Consider the following 17,646-nt stretch of genomic DNA (forward strand, 5'->3'; position numbering starts at 1 on the left):
GAAACATGACCGTGTGTATTTTTACCGGACGTGGCAAGACTCAGGTGGTTTGCAGCCCCATGGTTTTCATTCCACGAACTCCCCAGAGGCCCACGTCCCATGGTCCCGACACAGAGGATGCTGTGCCCTTGCAGTCTCTCTCCTTTGACTGCTCTCAAGTTACACAGGGGCCAAGATGACGTAAAGTTGTATTTCCTCCCTCCCCCCCTCCCCTCCAAAGATCTTTTGTGCACGCACAGTATTCACGAACAATGAAACTGCTCCCAGACTAGCGAGAGTATCCCAGGTCCACAGGAACATGCGCTCTATGTACGCAGCCCCAGAGAGCAGGGGAGTTTCACTTTCCCTTCAACACTCAAAGGATCAACCCCCTTGCCACCCGAATTGAAATGAGGCCTCTAAGTCCAGACAGCGTTACGAGCCGTTTTACCTTTCACAGGAGGATCTCGATGCACTCTGGGGCAGCAGAGGCAGGAGGCGACAAACCTCAGGAACATGGTCATTTTCTTCTGATGTCTTTATTGTCTTTTTGTGGAAGGGGGGATGGAAATGTCCCCGTTCCGATTACAAACTGGAAACTTTGTACAGCACATTTATACATTGTTATTTTACACACGATTAGCACCCTACGGCTCGTCCATCGGTTAAAGCTAGGGTGAGGAGCTTACAATGCCAGAGGAATGACAGCGGTCGCACACCAGAATGAGAAGCTTGCTTTAGTACACGGTGCTACAGTCTGAACAAGCCAAGCCACTGCCTAGCACATGCATCCCTGACAGGCTGACTCGAGAATGTTCAGTCCCCACCTGGGAAAACTTTCAGTTTGGCTCATTTGCCCCTCTCCATGGATACATCACAACTTCGCTAACTGAGCGTGCGTCCCACGAGCCGCCTACCCTTTCTCCATCTCTTCTACCCTGACTGGGAATGACAGTGTCTCACTAGCCAGCTGCGCCTTTGGCAGGCTTCACCAAAAGGAACCAGAACTGAATGAGGGGGAAGGACTGGCAGGAAAGCAACCGACTGGAACCTGTCACATGAGCTCCTGGGCAGACATTTCACCATTCCCCGGTTTCACTGATCTGGCCACAATACTCGGGTGGAAAGGTGAAGTGTTGGGTTACCATACTCCGTCAACCACGTGTATTTCACGCTCAGGTCCGTTTCAGGGCGGCCAAGACTTCCATCAAGAAAAAGGATTCCAATCCAAGACCTTATCAGCTGATGGAGGCTGGTTCTGGATTCCCATTGGCTGCTGCCAGTCTTCCATGTGACCGGGTGGAGGCTGCAGTGTCCGCCAGCTTCCTGTCTTCCTCTGGTCCAGGCCTGCCCACCCCCGTCTGCAGGTGACTCTGTTAAAGACAGAAAATCCACAGTCACAATCCCAGCACCTGACCGAGTTGGATTTCACGCACATGCATGCGAGCACAGGAACCACGAGGCGCTGCAGCCAGGCCAGCTGCAGGCCAGAGTAGGGTGGGAGCTCCAGAGCGATTCCAGTCCAGCAGCCCTCCCCCCTCCTGGTGGAGACCTCCATTTGCAGACTGTTACTTCCAACTGAATTGGCCGTTCCCTGTAAGAGGCTCTGGGACGGCCAACAGACCATGGGAAGGAATTCCTCTGGGCTCCTGCTTGAAACCAACGGCTACAGCAAACCGAGGGCCTTGATTCAGGGCCTGCCGCTGGGGCATTTCAGAACTGCCAGCTTGAACCCCAAGCTTAGGCCCTAGTGCCCCAGGCTGGTAAGAGCTGGGAGCAGCGCTCTCAGCTCCTGGAAGGTCGCCGCTTTCCAGAGAAGCAGCAGCATCCAGCCCTCCCCAGCAATCTGAGGGAAGGGAAAAGGGCTCCAGGGGCCACCTCCAGAGAAAACACCAACCCCTTAGCAATCTCCTGGCTGAGCCATGTGTCTGAGCCGGATGTCGCAGGGGGAGGAGGTGTTTGAGATGCCTGGGAGAAGCAAGGTAGAAACAAGACAGCTACGGAGTAAACGTTCCTTTGGAATCACCACACCGGAGAGACAGGACTTTCCACAGCAGCTCAGGCCACTGGCCTGGTACACGGCCTTCAGTGCAGACCACGCCCCAATGCCTCCCATAGAGATGTATCCTGTCTGGCCCCCCCAACACACACAAATAGTGCACCAGCTTAGCTGTGCAGCGAGGCATGTAGGGGAAAGGTTCCTTCCCGACCCTTGCAGGCAATCAGCTAATGCCCAGAAACATGTAATAATCCACGCGTAACGTGGCTGGGCGGAGTGGGGCCACGGCTGGCTTTCCATAGGAGAGCCGCATGGAGCTTTGGCCAATAGAGAGCTGACCCAGTAGCTCGTAAAAGGGGAGCACCTCCCCCATCGGCCAACTCCTTACAGAGTTCTGGAGGGAAATACTGCCCAGATCGGCAGCTTTCCTGCTACTGCTTCAGGGCTGGAAGCCCCAGGCGCATCCCCGGCTCTACCTGGGCAGGTGGCTCTGCCAGAGACTCCAGAGTTGGCAAGGCGGCTTGGCCAGCAGAGCTCCCTCTGTCCAGCTGGGTTGCCTGGGTCGGGAAGCCTGGCTGAGGAGGTTCTTCATGGGCCAGTATGTCTACAGCAGCCTCAGCAATATCTTTGATGGCCTGATCTTCCAGGGCCCCGGAGGAGTCAAAGAGCAGAGGGGAAGGGGGACACTGCATGCTATCTCCCACCACGTCTAAATCCTGCAAGAGAAAACACCCACCAGCAGGCTTCACGGGGCTGCGTGGACGACAGAGGGGAGATTTGGGCCCCCTTTCCACATTGCCCACTTCCATCACAGGGCAAAGACCATGGGCCTGAGTTTAGGAATGCTGGGCACCCACAGCTCCACTGCAGGGGCTTAGCAAGTCTGAACGTCCTGGGAGAACCCAAAGGGAGCAGTCAAACTGGCAGAGCCCAGGCAGCCCCTGTTCCCATATGGAGTAGCTCCTAAGTCCCCCAGAAAAGGAGCAGGGACAATCCGACTCCAGCACCTCAGGATCTTCCTCCCAACTTGGCCATGTTATTAGAGGCCTTTAGGGGTGGGTGACTGTCGGCCTCTGACCGCAGGGCAGGCAAAGCTTCCCCCACAATGCCCCATGCCAGCGTGGTTCAGCCCTGTTTCTAAGCGCCGCCGAGGAAGCCGGAGCAGCATGCATTGGGACACCAAGAATTCCAGTCTCGCTGTCAGATCCGTTTCTCTCTTCCTCCAAACCGTGCCAGCGCGAGGAGAAACCGGCCTGTCTGGAGTTTCCCTTATTTGATAACCAAGAGTTTGGAATTCTGGGTGCAGCACGCATAGCACGCTGGGCCAGGAAAGAAATCTGCCTCCCCCAGCAGCATTTCAATCTGGGATGGAAATGCTGAACTTCCACTGAAGACAAGTCTGAGGACCTAGGGATCTGTAGCCCTGCATGACCTACCATTGTCCTACAAACTGGATGACCAGGAAGGGACAAGCACCCAACTAAGGGGTGGGGGCAATAGGACTCGGTGAGGATCTAATTTCAATCTCTCAGGAGCCTCAGGGGCCCCACCCAGATTATCACACCCCAGCAGAGCCCTCTCTGGGTGCTGGACAGGCACCATTGCAAAATCTACCTACCCCCTCCTCTGTTTTATTCCTCCACTTGGCCATGCTCACAAATACATCGCCGCTGTGCCTGCTGGATGTGCTGATGAGAATGCTGACATGGGAGGCCAGGGCTGGTCGGAGGCTATTGTTAGGGGAGGGTATGTGTTTTGGCTTTGAAGGGTGGAATGTCTGTGACTGCAGAAGGACATGTTAACAGGAGAACGTTACACTAGATAAAATGCAGAGGCCCTGGATGCGGACAAAGGTCTGAGTCCTCTCAAGCAGGAGCATGGAAAGGTTCCCTCGGGGATCCCTCTGACAGAATGAATTCCAGTACGAGAGGCCCTGGGTCTCTGATCACGTGTGTGCTTCTAGCAAGGCAGGCCCATGCTTATCTCAATAGCACGGAGAATCACACATGCTAGTAGGCCTGTTCCAAAGCCGTCCACAGCCAGGCCCAGCTCAGAGTACGGCCAGAAGGAGAGACAAGGCTCCTGAATTCCTGTCTGAACAGCCATTAACGTCCTGCACAGGCCAGGAGAAGTCACAGCTCCAGCACGTTTCTGGCCGGAGACAATTCCTCCCCCAAAGACTGTTCTTGCATGCACCAGCAGGCCAGTCCTGCCATGCGAACACTCAAACCCCAGGGCAAAGAAAACGGACCCAATGCCCACGGCAGTCAATGGAAAGGCTCCGTTGACCTTAACGGCTCTCAGCTCATGCCTTTATGGCAGCCACAGCCGATCTAGGTTCCTAACAAGCAGCTTCAGCGCTCAGGGGCTTTTCAGTCGCTGGACCGGTGGCATATGGCCTTCTATATTAATGCCATGGCTTCTAGGGTCCCTATGGCTAAAGGAGGCGCTCTCGGCATTCCCGTCCAGCTATTTTTAAGTTGATTCCACGTCTGCTTTGAGACAAAGCATGCAGAGTGTTTGGTAATATCTAATTTATAAAGCAAGAAATGTCTCATTCAGAAAATAGATCAGAGCACCTGCAATATTTTTGTTTAAATACATTTCATTAGGATTTTTCAACATGGAGGCTTAACCCACATGCAGGACATCCCAGTAATCCAGGGATTAAAACCCTTGTGCATCCTTTATGGGATAGACGCAAAAAGCCGCTTTTCAAAAAAGCCCCTAAGTACGGATTTAAATAGACTAGCAGTTGCAAAGGAGCAATCAGGTTAAAACCCCACCAAAAGAAACATTTCCCAAACCCACTGAATTCTCTCATCTCACACAAGATGGTTCTTTCTTCAATGATTAGAAACAAAACAAGGAATTGATTGAGATACCAGCCAAGGGCAAGTGCAGGGAGACCAGATGTCCCCATATTATCGCAACAGTCCTGATATTGGGGGCTTTGTCTTATATAGGCACCTGTTGCACCCCTCCGTTCCCACTTTTTCATACTTGCTATCTGGTCACCCTAGGCAAGTGGCAGGAGAGGCTTAAACTCCAGTCTCAGCTCACCCCACTGTGCCTACTTGTAACGTAAGAACGGCCAGACCTGGGTCCAACCAAAGGTCCATCTAGCCCAGTATCCTGTCTGCTGACAGTGACCAATGCCAGGGGCCCCAGAGGGAATGAACAGAGCAGGGAATCATCACGTGATCCATCCCCTGTTGCCCATTCCCAGCTTCTGGCAAACAGAGGCTAGGGACACTCACCCTGCCCAGCCTGGCTAATAGCTATTGATGGACCTATCCTCCAGGAACTTATCTAGTTCTTTTATGAACCCTGTTATAGTCTTGGCCTTCACAACATCCTCTGGCAAGGAGTTCCACAGGTTGACTGTGCGTTGTGTGAAAAAATACGTCCTTTTGTTTTAAACCTGCTGCCTATTAATTTCATTGCGTGACCGCTAGTTCTTGTGTTATGAGGAGGAGTAAATAACACTTCCTTATTTACTTTCTCCATATATGTCATGATTTTATAGATCTCTATCATATCCCCCCTTGGTCATCTCTTTTCCAAGCTGAAAAGTCCCAGTCTTATTAATCTGTCCTCATACGGAAGCCATTCCATACCCCTAATTTTTGTTGCCCTTTTCTGAACTTTATCCAGTTTCAATATAACAGCTCAGATGAGCAGGCAAACCCACACCACCACAGGTACCACGACACCTAGGCACTGTATTCTGAGTCCAGACCTTTCAAGGAGTCCCTCAGAACTAGAGGTCCTGCTTGTTCTGCGTTGCTTTATAGCTCCCCCCCCCCCCCCCCATGAAATTTTTACATGGTTTTAGCATGCGTAACGATGACAGCAATGCTCTTCCTCCGTTCACTGGAGGACATCATGCCTGCACGCCGCACTACAGTGCACCGTGTGGCTGCTCCAACTTACGTCGCTAAACTCCAGGGGTAAGCTCTCGGTGGGCTGGAGCTCAGCAGCGCTCAGGTACAGATCCGTGGGGGCAGCGTCCAGCTCCTCGGGAACAGAGAGCACCTGCTCGGGTACATACATCTGAGGCGGCAGCTGGAGATGAAGCGGGCAGCAGGGACTCTCAGAGAGGCTTACAGGAACCGGCTTGTCGCAGGGCGCTTCCTCCGACCCTTGGCACAGCTTAAACAATGTCTGATTGGTGTCCTGACAAATATCTGGGAAGATACAGTCAAGGGGAACGTACAGAGCCTGGCCTGGCAAAGAAACCTGCTACCGAAAGAGGTCTTGCCCTGGGACACAAAGCAGAGGGCAAAGCACAAACTCAAGAGACCAGGGATCTAGTCCCCAGTTGCTCAGTGACCTTGGCCAAGCGTGTGCGCGCCCCAGATGTAAAATGGGGATATTATTGATAACCTTGGTGGGCGGAAAAGGGGGATATGAGGCCTAGCTGAATGCTTGTAAAGCACTCCCACCCAGACCCTCAGACAGCCAGTGTTACGAATGCAATGGAATGGGCCACTGCAAATAAATCGTAAGTATCTGCACAAACCTGAACATCTACCATGCAGCAGGGTGCTCAGTGTTTATAGCAGCGGGCACACAGCTTTTTCCAAATCTAGAAATTTAGTTCCGGATTTTCATCCCTTCTGTACCTAAAAGTGCCTAGAGGAAAAACTATCCCTGCCAAGTAAATGGGATTCCCTGCCTTCAATCACAGCCAGACCCAGCTCCAATGGCATCCTACTTCTAAGGCTGTCCAGCAGCGGGGACTGCCACTCGCTCACTATCGAAACTAGAACAAGAACAATCCCACGTAAAGGAACCCCGCCAAATGTCAAATCACCCCCCCCCCCCATCAGTAACGTCTGGCCTATTACTGTTACGAAGAACTCCGGAGATGACTGTAAATGAAAAATTAGAGCAATTTCCCCCAATTTGTTCACTTTGCAAATACAGCACTCCAACCCGAATGACTAGTGACTTGGGGGCTTAACTTGAAGCACTTCAGCACTCTTGGAGAAATTGGGCTTGTTTATGGTGTTTCAAGTCAGACCCACCCACGAAGTCAAGCCACACAAAAAGAACTAGTTCTGAGGTCTTTGTGCATAGTGACGGTCACAGTTTCCCTTTTTATGCATGGCAACAAGGGAGAGAAAAACATTAAAAACACAGTGATTGTAAAACCACAAACTGGCAGGGAACTCCCAACGCAGGAGAAGGACCTGGAAGAGCTTTTAACTCATTTTTTGAAGTTGACCAGATTTCAAGATGACCATTTCCTCTTCAATCCTCCACACACGCGCACACAGGAATCTTGTAATACACAGACTTAAAGAAGCTAGTAATTCGGACTAACGGAATCAGTCCAGAGCCTACAGCAGAAGATGCTCACAGGCAGATGCCACCAGCAAAGAGGCTCTGTACAAACGGTAAAGTGGGGCTCCAGATTTTAATCTCTCAGTGACTCCAGATCAAATGCTTAGTTTACAGGTCAAAACATGATTTATGAGACTCACCGATCCCACATGGAACAGGAGAATCCAGCTGGGTTCTGTCTGTTTCATGCATCATTACCAACAATCTAGTTTCCTGAAAACCAAACAGAGCCAACGAGTCTATCAACGATGCACGAAGCAGAACAGATTACAGCTGGTTCTCCTCTAACTCGATCAGCTCAGCAGGGCTGACCAAAGTAAAATCTTGTTTGGGTCACTAAATAGCAGACACGAATCAGACAGAAGAGAAGACATTTTTTATACAGTCCTTTCATTGCCTGCACTACTCTAAGCTAGCCAGCTGCAAATGTCTCCTGGGTTAAGCCATTTTAGGGGTATTTATCCTGGAGAAACAATGGCCATTTCCTGCCCCACACACCTGTTCCCTGTGTGTAATCAGCCGCAGATCTGCTGACTTTAGTAACAAAACAAAGTTAATAATTTCCTCTGCTGCCAGCCCCACTCAGCCAACATGACTCTGGGAGAGGGAGCTGGAGTTTACTCTGACTCGCATCAGCAACAACTGCTAAAACTAAGCTCCGAATGCAGCACCGAATTCCACCTCTAGTTACCTCAGTGTAAACCCCTCCAGACAATGGGGGCTGCACAGGTGTAACCGGGGGCAGAACATGGCTTGTTACTGTGGGGATCTAGGAGCTGTAAAGAACCCAGTGGGAATCTGCAGGGCTGGCCCACCGTTTTATCTGTAAGCCAAGCAGACTTGCTCTGAAGTCAGACAAACATGCCATGGAGACAGTATGAGACTCACTGTTCAGTGTGGACGTGCACTTGAACAAACAGCACCCCCCAAGGAATCCAAGTCAGATCTAGGGACCCATGACACTTCCCAGTGGAGCTAAGATTTATTCTTAACTCACAAAAGGCTCCACCCAATACTTCCTTGTTCTAGATGTTTATCAGCATCCACAGGCAGGATTCTTCAAGGATTACATTATATGAGTTAAAGACCAATTTACTTCCATCTTAGTTTAACACAGCTGGAAATTAGCCTGTGGCTGTCTTGTAATCTTCCACGGTTCGCTTGTTGCTTCCAACTGAATTGGCAGTTCCCTGTAAGAGGCTCTGGAACAGCCAACAGACCACGGGAAGGCATTCCTCTGGGCTCCTGCTTGAAACCAACGGCTACAGCAAACCGACGGCCTTGATTCAGGGCCCACAGAAATTAGCAGCAGTCACCCCGGTACACATCATGCTGCCAGAGCACAGTCCCACGTGCAGCTCACTGCAGATGGGAGGATAAAAGGATACGAGTGAGGCAGTGTCTGGTCATCGGGAGAGACGGATTGGAACAGCGAACGTCATCGACAAAGGCCAAGCACCGCTGGCTGGAACGAGTGGTGTGTGCCTGCAAAGGAGCCCAAGAGAACAGATCAGAGCCACACAGGAGGACTGTCCAGGTGCTGACTGGAGAGAGACCTGCCACTTTACAGGACTCTCACATTCAGCTATCAGAGCGACCTTCCACCATGGACGCTTTTTGTTGACTTTGTCGTCAGGAAGAGTTCAAGTTCTGAGGCAGATTCCGAACTTCCTTGCCTTAGGGCATGGATTCTCAGCCTGAGGCTTGCAAACCAGCCTGCCAGTCCCGGATTGCTTTTTTGGGGCAGGGGAGTGAGGTGTCATTATGGAAAGGCTGAACCCACTCCACTGGGAATTTAAAATCAGTCCCATCCTCTAATTTCATTCAAACATTTAGGTAGCTTTTTTTTTTAAAATGGTAATACAGAAACAACTGCCTCAGTCAATTTCAATTTCAGCTTCTCCTGCACAACACAAGGTGGCTACATTTGGGCTCCCGAGGAATGTTTAACTCTCCCTGCTCCAACAAAAAAAGGATTTCCATGTAATGACAAGTGATGAAAACCTATTCCTACTCAGATTAGCCTCTCGCCCACCCCTTTCTTTAAAGGGAACAATTCTGCAGATCTACATTTTGGGCCTACATTATAAGTGCTCCTGTCCCTTTAATAAAAGCAGCCCCAACAGAACTCCACACTCATTGGCTGAGGTTTCCTATGCCGCCCGTCTGCCAGGAGTGAATATTTATGGCTGATGTACATGTCCCCAAAGACAGGGCTTTACAATGGAAAATCTGGCAGGGCTGGAACTATATGCAACTTGCTGGAATGATCCCCACAAGGAGGAGAGGGAGAGGAGACCTGGGAGCTAAGCGAATCTGGAACTCAAACAGGCCTGAGATCAGAACTCCCTGTGCCTACAGCATGAAGTACCTGCTGGGCCGCACCCTCAGTCGCCAACATCCGACGCTCCTTCAGCTGGCGATGCAGCAGGGCCTCCACGCCATAGCGCTGCCGATAGCGTCGGAGACACTTCAGTTGCTTCAGGTTCTCACGCTCCTTGGCCAGAAGCCCCTCTGGGCCTGTCAGAAGGCTGCTCCCTGGGAGATAGACAGAAGGGAATCGGCATTACACAACATTGTCCAGGCTGCTGCCCTCTGTTTAGAGAAGAGTCCATTGTTCGCTTCTAAACAGGACTGGGGATGGATTTCCTATGCAGGGAGCCAGACCATTTAGCTGGCTATGGAGGGCCTCCGACTGCTGACTCCTTGCTTAGCGAGGTATTGAACAGCTCCACATTCTGGTGGTGTTGAGTTCTGCAGCCTTAGCCTCCCGCAAGCTCATCCCACTTACTCCAGTAAACCGGTTAGTCTGTAAGCATTTGTAAAGGACTCCTCCCTTTTTGAAACTGTTGATGGGTCAAACCTGTATTTGGACTATAGCATATGAATTCCTGCAATTAGAATTGCAATTTGACTTGGCTTATAGATTAGTCCAAAGTGGACTACATGGGCTATTTTAAAAGTTTATTAATGTGCAAATGTTGTGATGTAAATGTTCATAACTTTGCATTTACCTGACTATTCGTCACGGACTTTTTCATCAAGTTATCGGTTTATAAAATCTTTTATAAAATATTGCTGCATATAATAGTCTATTCTTTTTGTCAGAGAATGGGTCGTATAATGTATTTTTGCATGACAAGTTACCCGTGGAGAAGATGACAGTGAAGGCATTCTTCATGCGGCTCTGCAGCACAGCTGGCTACATGACGTAACATTTCACTAGCTGAACTATAAAAACAACTGCCTCCAAAGATCATCTTCTAGACCCCAGGAAGTCAGCAGGAGGTAAGCGCCTCTCTCTCCAGCAGACCTTAGGCTGCCCCACGGCCACCCCTGCTTCTCCCCACTGTTTTCTTTTTGTAAACAATAAGCACGTACATTTTATCAGCATACATTGTGTACGTATGGTTTTACAAGTAGAACACTGCATGAATGTGAAATTAAACAAAGTTTGGAAGAAGAAATCCGCCAGGGAAAGTGAAGGCCATGGGATGGCCTTAGGGGTGGGTGCGCCACAGAGAGTGCCATCTGCCTGGAATGTAAAAAGCAAGGATGGAGACGGAACGAGGGCCCAGAGAGTGGAGCTGGGCAGGGAAATAATTGTGTCTCATGCATTTAACACCTTATCTGCCCAATGGAGAGAGCTTTAACTGTCGCGCCCTCCTCTTCTTCCCTGTGCTAGGAGCATCCGAGGGCCCAGGCTCCTGCCGACTCATAGGAAAGGCTTTCTATGTCAGGCTGAGGAAGCTGCAGCACTGGTCGAAGCCTTCTCTGCCAGGCCTCAGCCCCCACGCTGAAGCCAGGTCTACAGGAGAAACTTTTGCGGTATAGCAATGACAGTTTGGGGCATGATTTTTTATGGCATTTCTATACCAACAAAAACCTCAGTGCAGAGACAGTTATACCAGCATCAAGCGCTTTGGCTGGCGTAGCTTATTTTGCCTACCAAACGGGTATAATGTAAGCTGCATGTACACGAGGAGGGCTTGCCGGTACAGCAATGCCAGCAAATCTTTTCTAGTGTAGACAAGGACTTATACACCCTAACATTTTGTTTATTAAAAAACAAAACAGGAAATCCCATACAGAAAATCATTTTTCTCTCAGAGTTCAGGTTTTGCAGGCATGGTTTCCTCACAACACCACAAACACTAAAGAGCAAAGAAATCGGGCAACCTTCATACCCACCATGAGACCAATCTTCAAGCACTTGGCCAACCACACACAACACAAATACCGTCACCCTTAGGCACACAGAAAAACTGAAATCACCCCTAAGAAACATAAAGGTCTGTGTGTGGCTTCTACATGTGCTGTGCCCTGTGGCCAGAGGAATACAGAGCTGTGGCTTCCTGGACCAGTACTTGCCTATGGCTTCATGCTCCCCCTTGCGGCTGTGCAAGTATCGACGCTTCTTCTCTTTCAGGAGGTGCTGGAGTCGTTTGAACTGGTCTATGTACAATGACTGCAAACGGATCAGCTTCTCACGCATGATTAACGCCACCTCCTCAGCTGTGTACACGCCAGCATGTCTATAACAAACAGGGTCCAAATTCAATAGGTCACAAGTAAGTGAGGGACAGTAAGATATGAGCTTTATAGACGCTAGCCAATAGCCTTGAGATACCACCAGATAAGAGGTAGCCCAGAGCAGCACACCTGGCAGGGTGAAGCTATCTAACCAATAAGTGAGACCTACAAGCCAGCCAGTGAGTACGAATCTAAGAGCAGGGAGTGGAGGTGGTTAAATTCTAGAGATATACAAGACTGACCTAGTCACACTGGAGCAATGCAGGATTTTCTTCTGTATCCTTCGTAATACTGAACATCACATTGGCCAGACTAGAACAAACCAATAATGGCCCTCCTAGCCCAGTACCCACTCTCCAATGAGGGCTAACACCAGCTATGTCACACAAAAAAGGCAACAGCTTCTTTTCAATTATACCTCACAGGAAGGGTTTCTTCCTGAGCCTATCTGGAGATCAGCACATGGTGTAACTCACGAGAAACAACGTTTGTAATTTTTAGCTGTAGCATTACTGAAGATGCCGTTTCTCTTCCTAGAACTGTCTTTTAACAAGGATCTAAATTATTATTATTATCCTGCAGCAGCAAGCTCCCCATTCTATACAACTGACAGGCATTCACAACGTGTCTTACTTCAGAGGGTCTTCCTGATCGCTGTCGATGCTTTCAGCTTCACTATCAGGGTCTCCTCGCCACGTCTGATCCACTGTCACAGGGTCTTGTTCTCCATCACTCCAGCTGTCCTCATCTGAAAGGAAAGAGGCCATTACAGAGGCAGGTCATTCAGCTCCACTTCCAGGCGGCTGTTACTCAAGCACAGCACAGACAAGAACCTGCCTCGGGAGTCCGGCAGCAGGAGGGGAGACAACCAGCTCTCTTCAAGAGACAAACAGGTCACATCACAGACGTCCCAACCCCCAAACATCAGGGTAAGCCCCAGAGTTTGAACGGGAAAGTCACCAATTAAATCTGGGCTGTCACAGTTCCCATGGAATACTCATCTTCCCGACCAAGAAACCTGAAGACTGCCGGCCCGCTCCCTGCGGAACTGACCCTGCAGGACAGAAGCTGCACCTCCTAGTTGTGTCCATTTACTAAGGCAGTGGTTCTCAAGCAGGGGTACGCAGAGGTCTTGCACGGGGTACATCAACTCATCTAGATATTTGTCTAGTTTTACAACAGGCTACATAAAAAGCACTAACGAAGTCAGTACAAACTACAATTTCATACAGACCAATGACTTGTTTATACTGCTCTATGTACCATACACTGAAATGTAAGTCTAATATTTATATTCCAATTGATTTATTTTATAAATATTTTATTTTATGTGGTAAAAATGAGAACGTAAGCAATTATTCAGTAGCAGTGTGGTTGTGACACTTTTTGTATTTTTATGTCTGATTTTGTAAGCAAGGTGGAACTTGGGGGTACGCAAAACAAAGACTCCTGCAAGGGGTACAGTGCTCTGGAAAGGTTGACACCATGGTACTAGGGCACAGAACCTGCAAGCTGGAGCAGGGGATTCATCGGATAGGATAATAGGAGGAGCACTTCAACAGATGTTTACTAATTCAATTTCACAACTTCACTCTGATGCGTTGCCCCATGTTTTACAGGAGGGGAAAACCTAAGTCCAGAAAGGTGAAGTGATTTAACTATGGTCACATGGGAGATCCTGGATCCGGGTCCACTAAGCAAAGTCTCTCTCGTGGGACATCATGTTTTTACCAGATTCCTTGGGATTGTTCCCTTTCCAGGATTAAATTGGGTGACTTTGTTGCTGGTTCCTCTCGTATTTTAGCTCCAGAGAAGGAGGCTTCCCCCAAATTCTTTTTTGTTGTCTATTTCATTCAAAGCTCTTACCTAGAATTCTACTAGCTTCACTGCGGCTGCTCTCTGCAGTCTGGGAGCCCAGCTCCATCTTTGCGTAAGAGCTCAGCTGGCAAAGAAGAGTCTCACCCATGGGTCCGGGGTTGGATTTCTTCATCTGGGCTTGATGTGCCAGCGTGTTCCTGCGGGCATGCTCAGCACAGAACGACACACTGAGGGGACAAAACAAAATGCTGTCTGGCTCGCGGAATTCATCGCTTCCAACCAGCAAGGCAAATATAGCAACAGAGCGAGAAGCATTCACAACACTTGGCTTGGAAAAGGAGTAGTCTCCACTCCACTCCTCTGATGCCAATGATAAATTCAAGCAACTCAGACAGTCATTTATATAGTTCCTATACTACCAAAGGACCTCACGTGATTTACAAACCACATGCACAACCACTGAAACGCAGTCATCTCTGGCATGGAGGTGGCAGCCACATGGCCTAGCAGCGAGGTGAGGGAAGGGATTTTGGGGCAAAGGATATGGGGGCAAGCCCTCACTCTTTCAAAAAACTGACTGTGACGAACTGGGCCTGTTCTCACTGTGGTCTGTGAGTGCTGACAGGGGAGTGTGGCTGGGATAGTCTGCATTGGAGGATGGGAGTCTGCCCGAGGGCGCATACCTGAGTGTGTAACATGAGAACCCAGGAAGGGGTTGAAGGCCAGGTCACTCCTGAGCCTGGGAAACTGAACAAAGGCGGTGGGTGGGGTCGCTGAAGGGAGAGTGCTGGAAGCGAGCTGGAGAGATGGCTGGGAGGCAGAGATGGTTCTGACCCCCCCCCAAAGGGGGGTGGGCTGGGATGCCCTGGGACCCCAAGCTGGACTTAACTGAGGGGGTCCTGCTGTCTGTGCCTGCAAGACCTGTCTTGGACTGTATTCCTGTCATCCAAATAAACCTTCTGCTTTACTGGCTGGCTGAGAGTCATGGTGAATCGCAGGAAGCCGGGGGTGCAGGGCCCTGAGTCCCCCAATACTCCGTGACACTGACCAAGGATTTTTAATGTCCATGCAGAGAGACCCACGTGCATAGGACTGAACATCTTTATCTCACAAGGACCCACTCAAAAATCCGGGGATACAAATCTTTGTGATCTCAGAGGGTGTAGATATTTCAGAACTGATGCTATGACCACTGAAGATAAAGTTTTGTTGCAGTGATGCCAGCACCAGGAAACAAATACATCAATAAACACTACACAGTTCTCCAGCACCTTTCACCCAAGGATCTCAAATCACTTTTTAAGCATTAATGAATTCTTAATCCCTCTGCCAGACGATTACTGTTCTCACTTTGCAGATGGCTAAAGGGAGACTCAGAGAGGCAAAGTGACTTCCTCAGGGTCACACAATGAGAAAGCACCCTAACTAGGAATAAAACTCAGAGCTCCTAGCACTGGGCCTTCGCCATGGGACAGATCCTTCGCTCCCTCCAGGTCACTTTAGTTCTACTAGCTAGAGCTAGGGGTAACTATGATGTGGTGGGTACTTACCCATCCTTCTTCTCAGGTTTGGGAGCAGCATTTGGACACCTCTTCCCATTCTTAGTGGAGACGTAGCTGCATTGTTTGAAGGGAGCATTCCTGTCTTCGAGGATGTGCTTAATGCAGAACTCTTGCCCTTCCAGCCGAGGCTGGGAACACTGGCGGTGAGTGAAGGCACACGACAAGGGTTCCTGGGGCCTTGGCACAGGGGTAAGACGCCCCCGACTGGATGGCAAGACGTGGATCCGAATTCTGTTCATGCCAACACTTGCAACAGATACACACAGCTAACTGTTAGAGCTGGAGCAACCCCCAGACTCTAGAATTACTGACCAGCCCCTGCTACCATCACCAAAGGGAATTGGGACCAAATGATTTGCCAACAGTTCAGTAGAAGTCCCTGTGCTCTGCAGAGGGTGTCATGGCACAAAACGCTGCCCCAGAAGCACAAGAGTGAGCGGGAGGAGGGAATTCTTCCCACAGCCTTGATTTAATCTGCTCTTTATGGGGCGGTTGGAGCTTCATGGCATCCCTGGCCACTTTGCAGCTCACTTCCCCTCCGTCCCCATTGCGCTGCCTGTGAGCGGGGGCCCCAGAGCACAGGGAAGCCGGGGGGGGGGGGGGGGGGGGCAACACAAACTCTTTGCCATTTGGGTGCAGGCACATTTTGTGCCATGACTAAGGGGCGGGGGAAACCCGTGGAAGAAGGTCTGTTCTCCAGATAACCCCCTCTGGGGTGAGCCACCTGCATCCCACCCCCTGCCCCAGAGAACCAGGCCCCCTTCGCCCTCCCGCCAAGACTCACCCCCCACACGCTGCTGGGGGCTCAGGGCCCCAGTCAGAGCCAGGGGCTTGGCGCTGGGCCCCTGCCCCCCAGGGCTTCCAACCCCCCCAAGGGGACGGGACTAGAAAACACCCACGGGGGGGGACCCCGGCCTGAGGCTCCCCCGCCCCCCTCGAGCTGACCCCCCCCCCACGGGCTGCCCCCCAGGCTGCCCCCCCACGTGCTGCTCCCCCCCCCCGGGCTGATCCCCAGGCTGCCCCCCCCACGTGCTGCCCCCCCCACGGGCTGATCCCCAGGCTGCCCCCCCACGTGCTGCCCCCCCCCACGGGCTGATCCCCAGGCTGCCCCCCCCCACGGGCTAACCCCCAGGCTGCCCCCCAGGCTACTCCCCCCTCAGGCTGCCCCCCCACGGGCTAACCCCCTCAGGCTGCCCCCCCCAGGCTCTCCCCTCCTCCCTCGAGCTGACCCCTCACCCCCCCTCAGGCTGCGACCCCCCCTCGGGCTGACCCCTCCCACGGGCTGCTGAGCCCCCGCCGAATAACCCCACCCCCACGGCTGACCTCAGATCCCCCCCCACGGCGCCGCCATTTTACTTGCGGGGGAGGGGGGGGCCGCGCCGTCCCCCCAACAAGGAAGCGCCGCCGCCATCTTACCTCGCTCGCGCCCAGAACGGCCCGGCGCCCGCCCCCGCCACGCCATTGGCCCAACCCGCCGCCAATCCGGGAGCGGGGAGGAGACGCCCCCCACGGCCATTGGAGGAGAGACCCATCAGTCAGGGAGCCAGGGCCAGCCCCTTGGAGGGATAGTCACGTGGGGGAGGGGAGGTTTCAGAGGAGGGTGTGGCTGGGGGGGGGGTCGGAGATGGGCGGGGAGGGGAGCAGGCGAAGGGGTAGAGCTGCCGGGGGAGGATATGGCTGGGGGGGGGGAGGGTAGGGCAGTGTCCGGGGGTGCTGTCCTGTCCTGGCCAGGGGGAGGGTATGGCAGTAGAGGGAGCTAGCCTGGCGGGGAGGGGTGGAGGGTATGGCTTGGGGGGGGGGGCAGAGAGAGGATAGGGTATGGCTTGGGGGGGCTGGCCTGGCCTGGCTGGGGGAGGGTATGGCAGTGGGGAGAAGCTAGCCTGGCGGGGAGGGGGGGAGGGTATGGCAGTGGGGGGGGGGGGGGCTGGGCTGGCAGGGGGGGGTGGAGAGAGGATAGGGTATGGCTTGGGGGGAGGCTGGGCTGGCCACGGGGAGGGTATGGCTTGGGTGGGGAGGGTATGGCAGTGGGGGGCTGGGCTGGCCGGGCCAGGCCAGGGGGGGGAAGAGGATAGGGTATGGCTTGGGGGGCTGGGCTGACCTGGCTGGGGGGAGGGTATGGCAATGGCGGGGGGGAGGGATAGCTCAGTGGTTTGAGCATTGGCCTGCTAAACCCAGGGTTGTGAGTTCAATCCTTGAGGGGGCCACTTAGGGATCTGGGGCAAAATCAGTACTTGGTCCTGCTAGTGAAGGCAGGGGGGCTGGACTCGATGACCTTTCAAGGTCCCTTCTAGCTCTAGGAGATAGGATATCTCCAATAATTTAATTTTAAAGCTAAACAATCCTCTGTCGCTACTAGGGTGACCAGATGTCCCCATTTTATAAGGACAGTCCCGCTTTTTGGGT

At 51.9% G+C, this 17,646-nt stretch overlaps 1 protein-coding gene and 2 non-coding genes across 7 annotated transcripts; all 3 read right to left on the reverse strand.

Moving 5' to 3' along the window:
- Positions 1–502: 502 nt before the first annotated feature.
- Positions 503–16,811, reverse strand: KANSL2 (KAT8 regulatory NSL complex subunit 2). 5 transcript variants are annotated; one of them, XM_065576593.1, is made up of 10 exons: positions 16,660–16,811; positions 15,232–15,489; positions 13,730–13,908; positions 12,497–12,611; positions 11,702–11,865; positions 9,702–9,868; positions 8,719–8,815; positions 5,915–6,168; positions 2,455–2,694; positions 503–1,352 (listed from the first exon to the last, which is right to left on the reverse strand). In XM_065576593.1, exons 1-10 carry the CDS (start codon positions 16,773–16,775, stop codon positions 1,218–1,220), a joined length of 1,725 nt encoding a protein of 574 aa, XP_065432665.1. In that variant the 5' UTR covers positions 16,776–16,811; the 3' UTR covers positions 503–1,217. The 5 variants fall into 5 exon arrangements, with proteins under 5 accessions (XP_065432665.1, XP_065432666.1, XP_065432668.1 ...); XM_065576594.1 differs by having other exon boundaries at positions 9,702–9,864; positions 11,698–11,865; positions 16,660–16,803; XM_065576596.1 differs by having other exon boundaries at positions 16,600–16,688.
- Positions 1,543–1,679, reverse strand: LOC112060405 (small nucleolar RNA SNORA2/SNORA34 family). The gene has a single exon (XR_002889716.2). It is a non-coding gene; the product is annotated as a small nucleolar RNA SNORA2/SNORA34 family (small nucleolar RNA).
- Positions 8,490–8,626, reverse strand: LOC112060404 (small nucleolar RNA SNORA2/SNORA34 family). The gene has a single exon (XR_002889715.1). It is a non-coding gene; the product is annotated as a small nucleolar RNA SNORA2/SNORA34 family (small nucleolar RNA).
- Positions 16,812–17,646: the final 835 nt, after the last annotated feature.

Source organism: Chrysemys picta, chromosome 22 (assembly GCF_011386835.1).
Source record: "Chrysemys picta bellii isolate R12L10 chromosome 22, ASM1138683v2, whole genome shotgun sequence".
Taxonomy (NCBI): domain Eukaryota; kingdom Metazoa; phylum Chordata; order Testudines; family Emydidae; genus Chrysemys; species Chrysemys picta.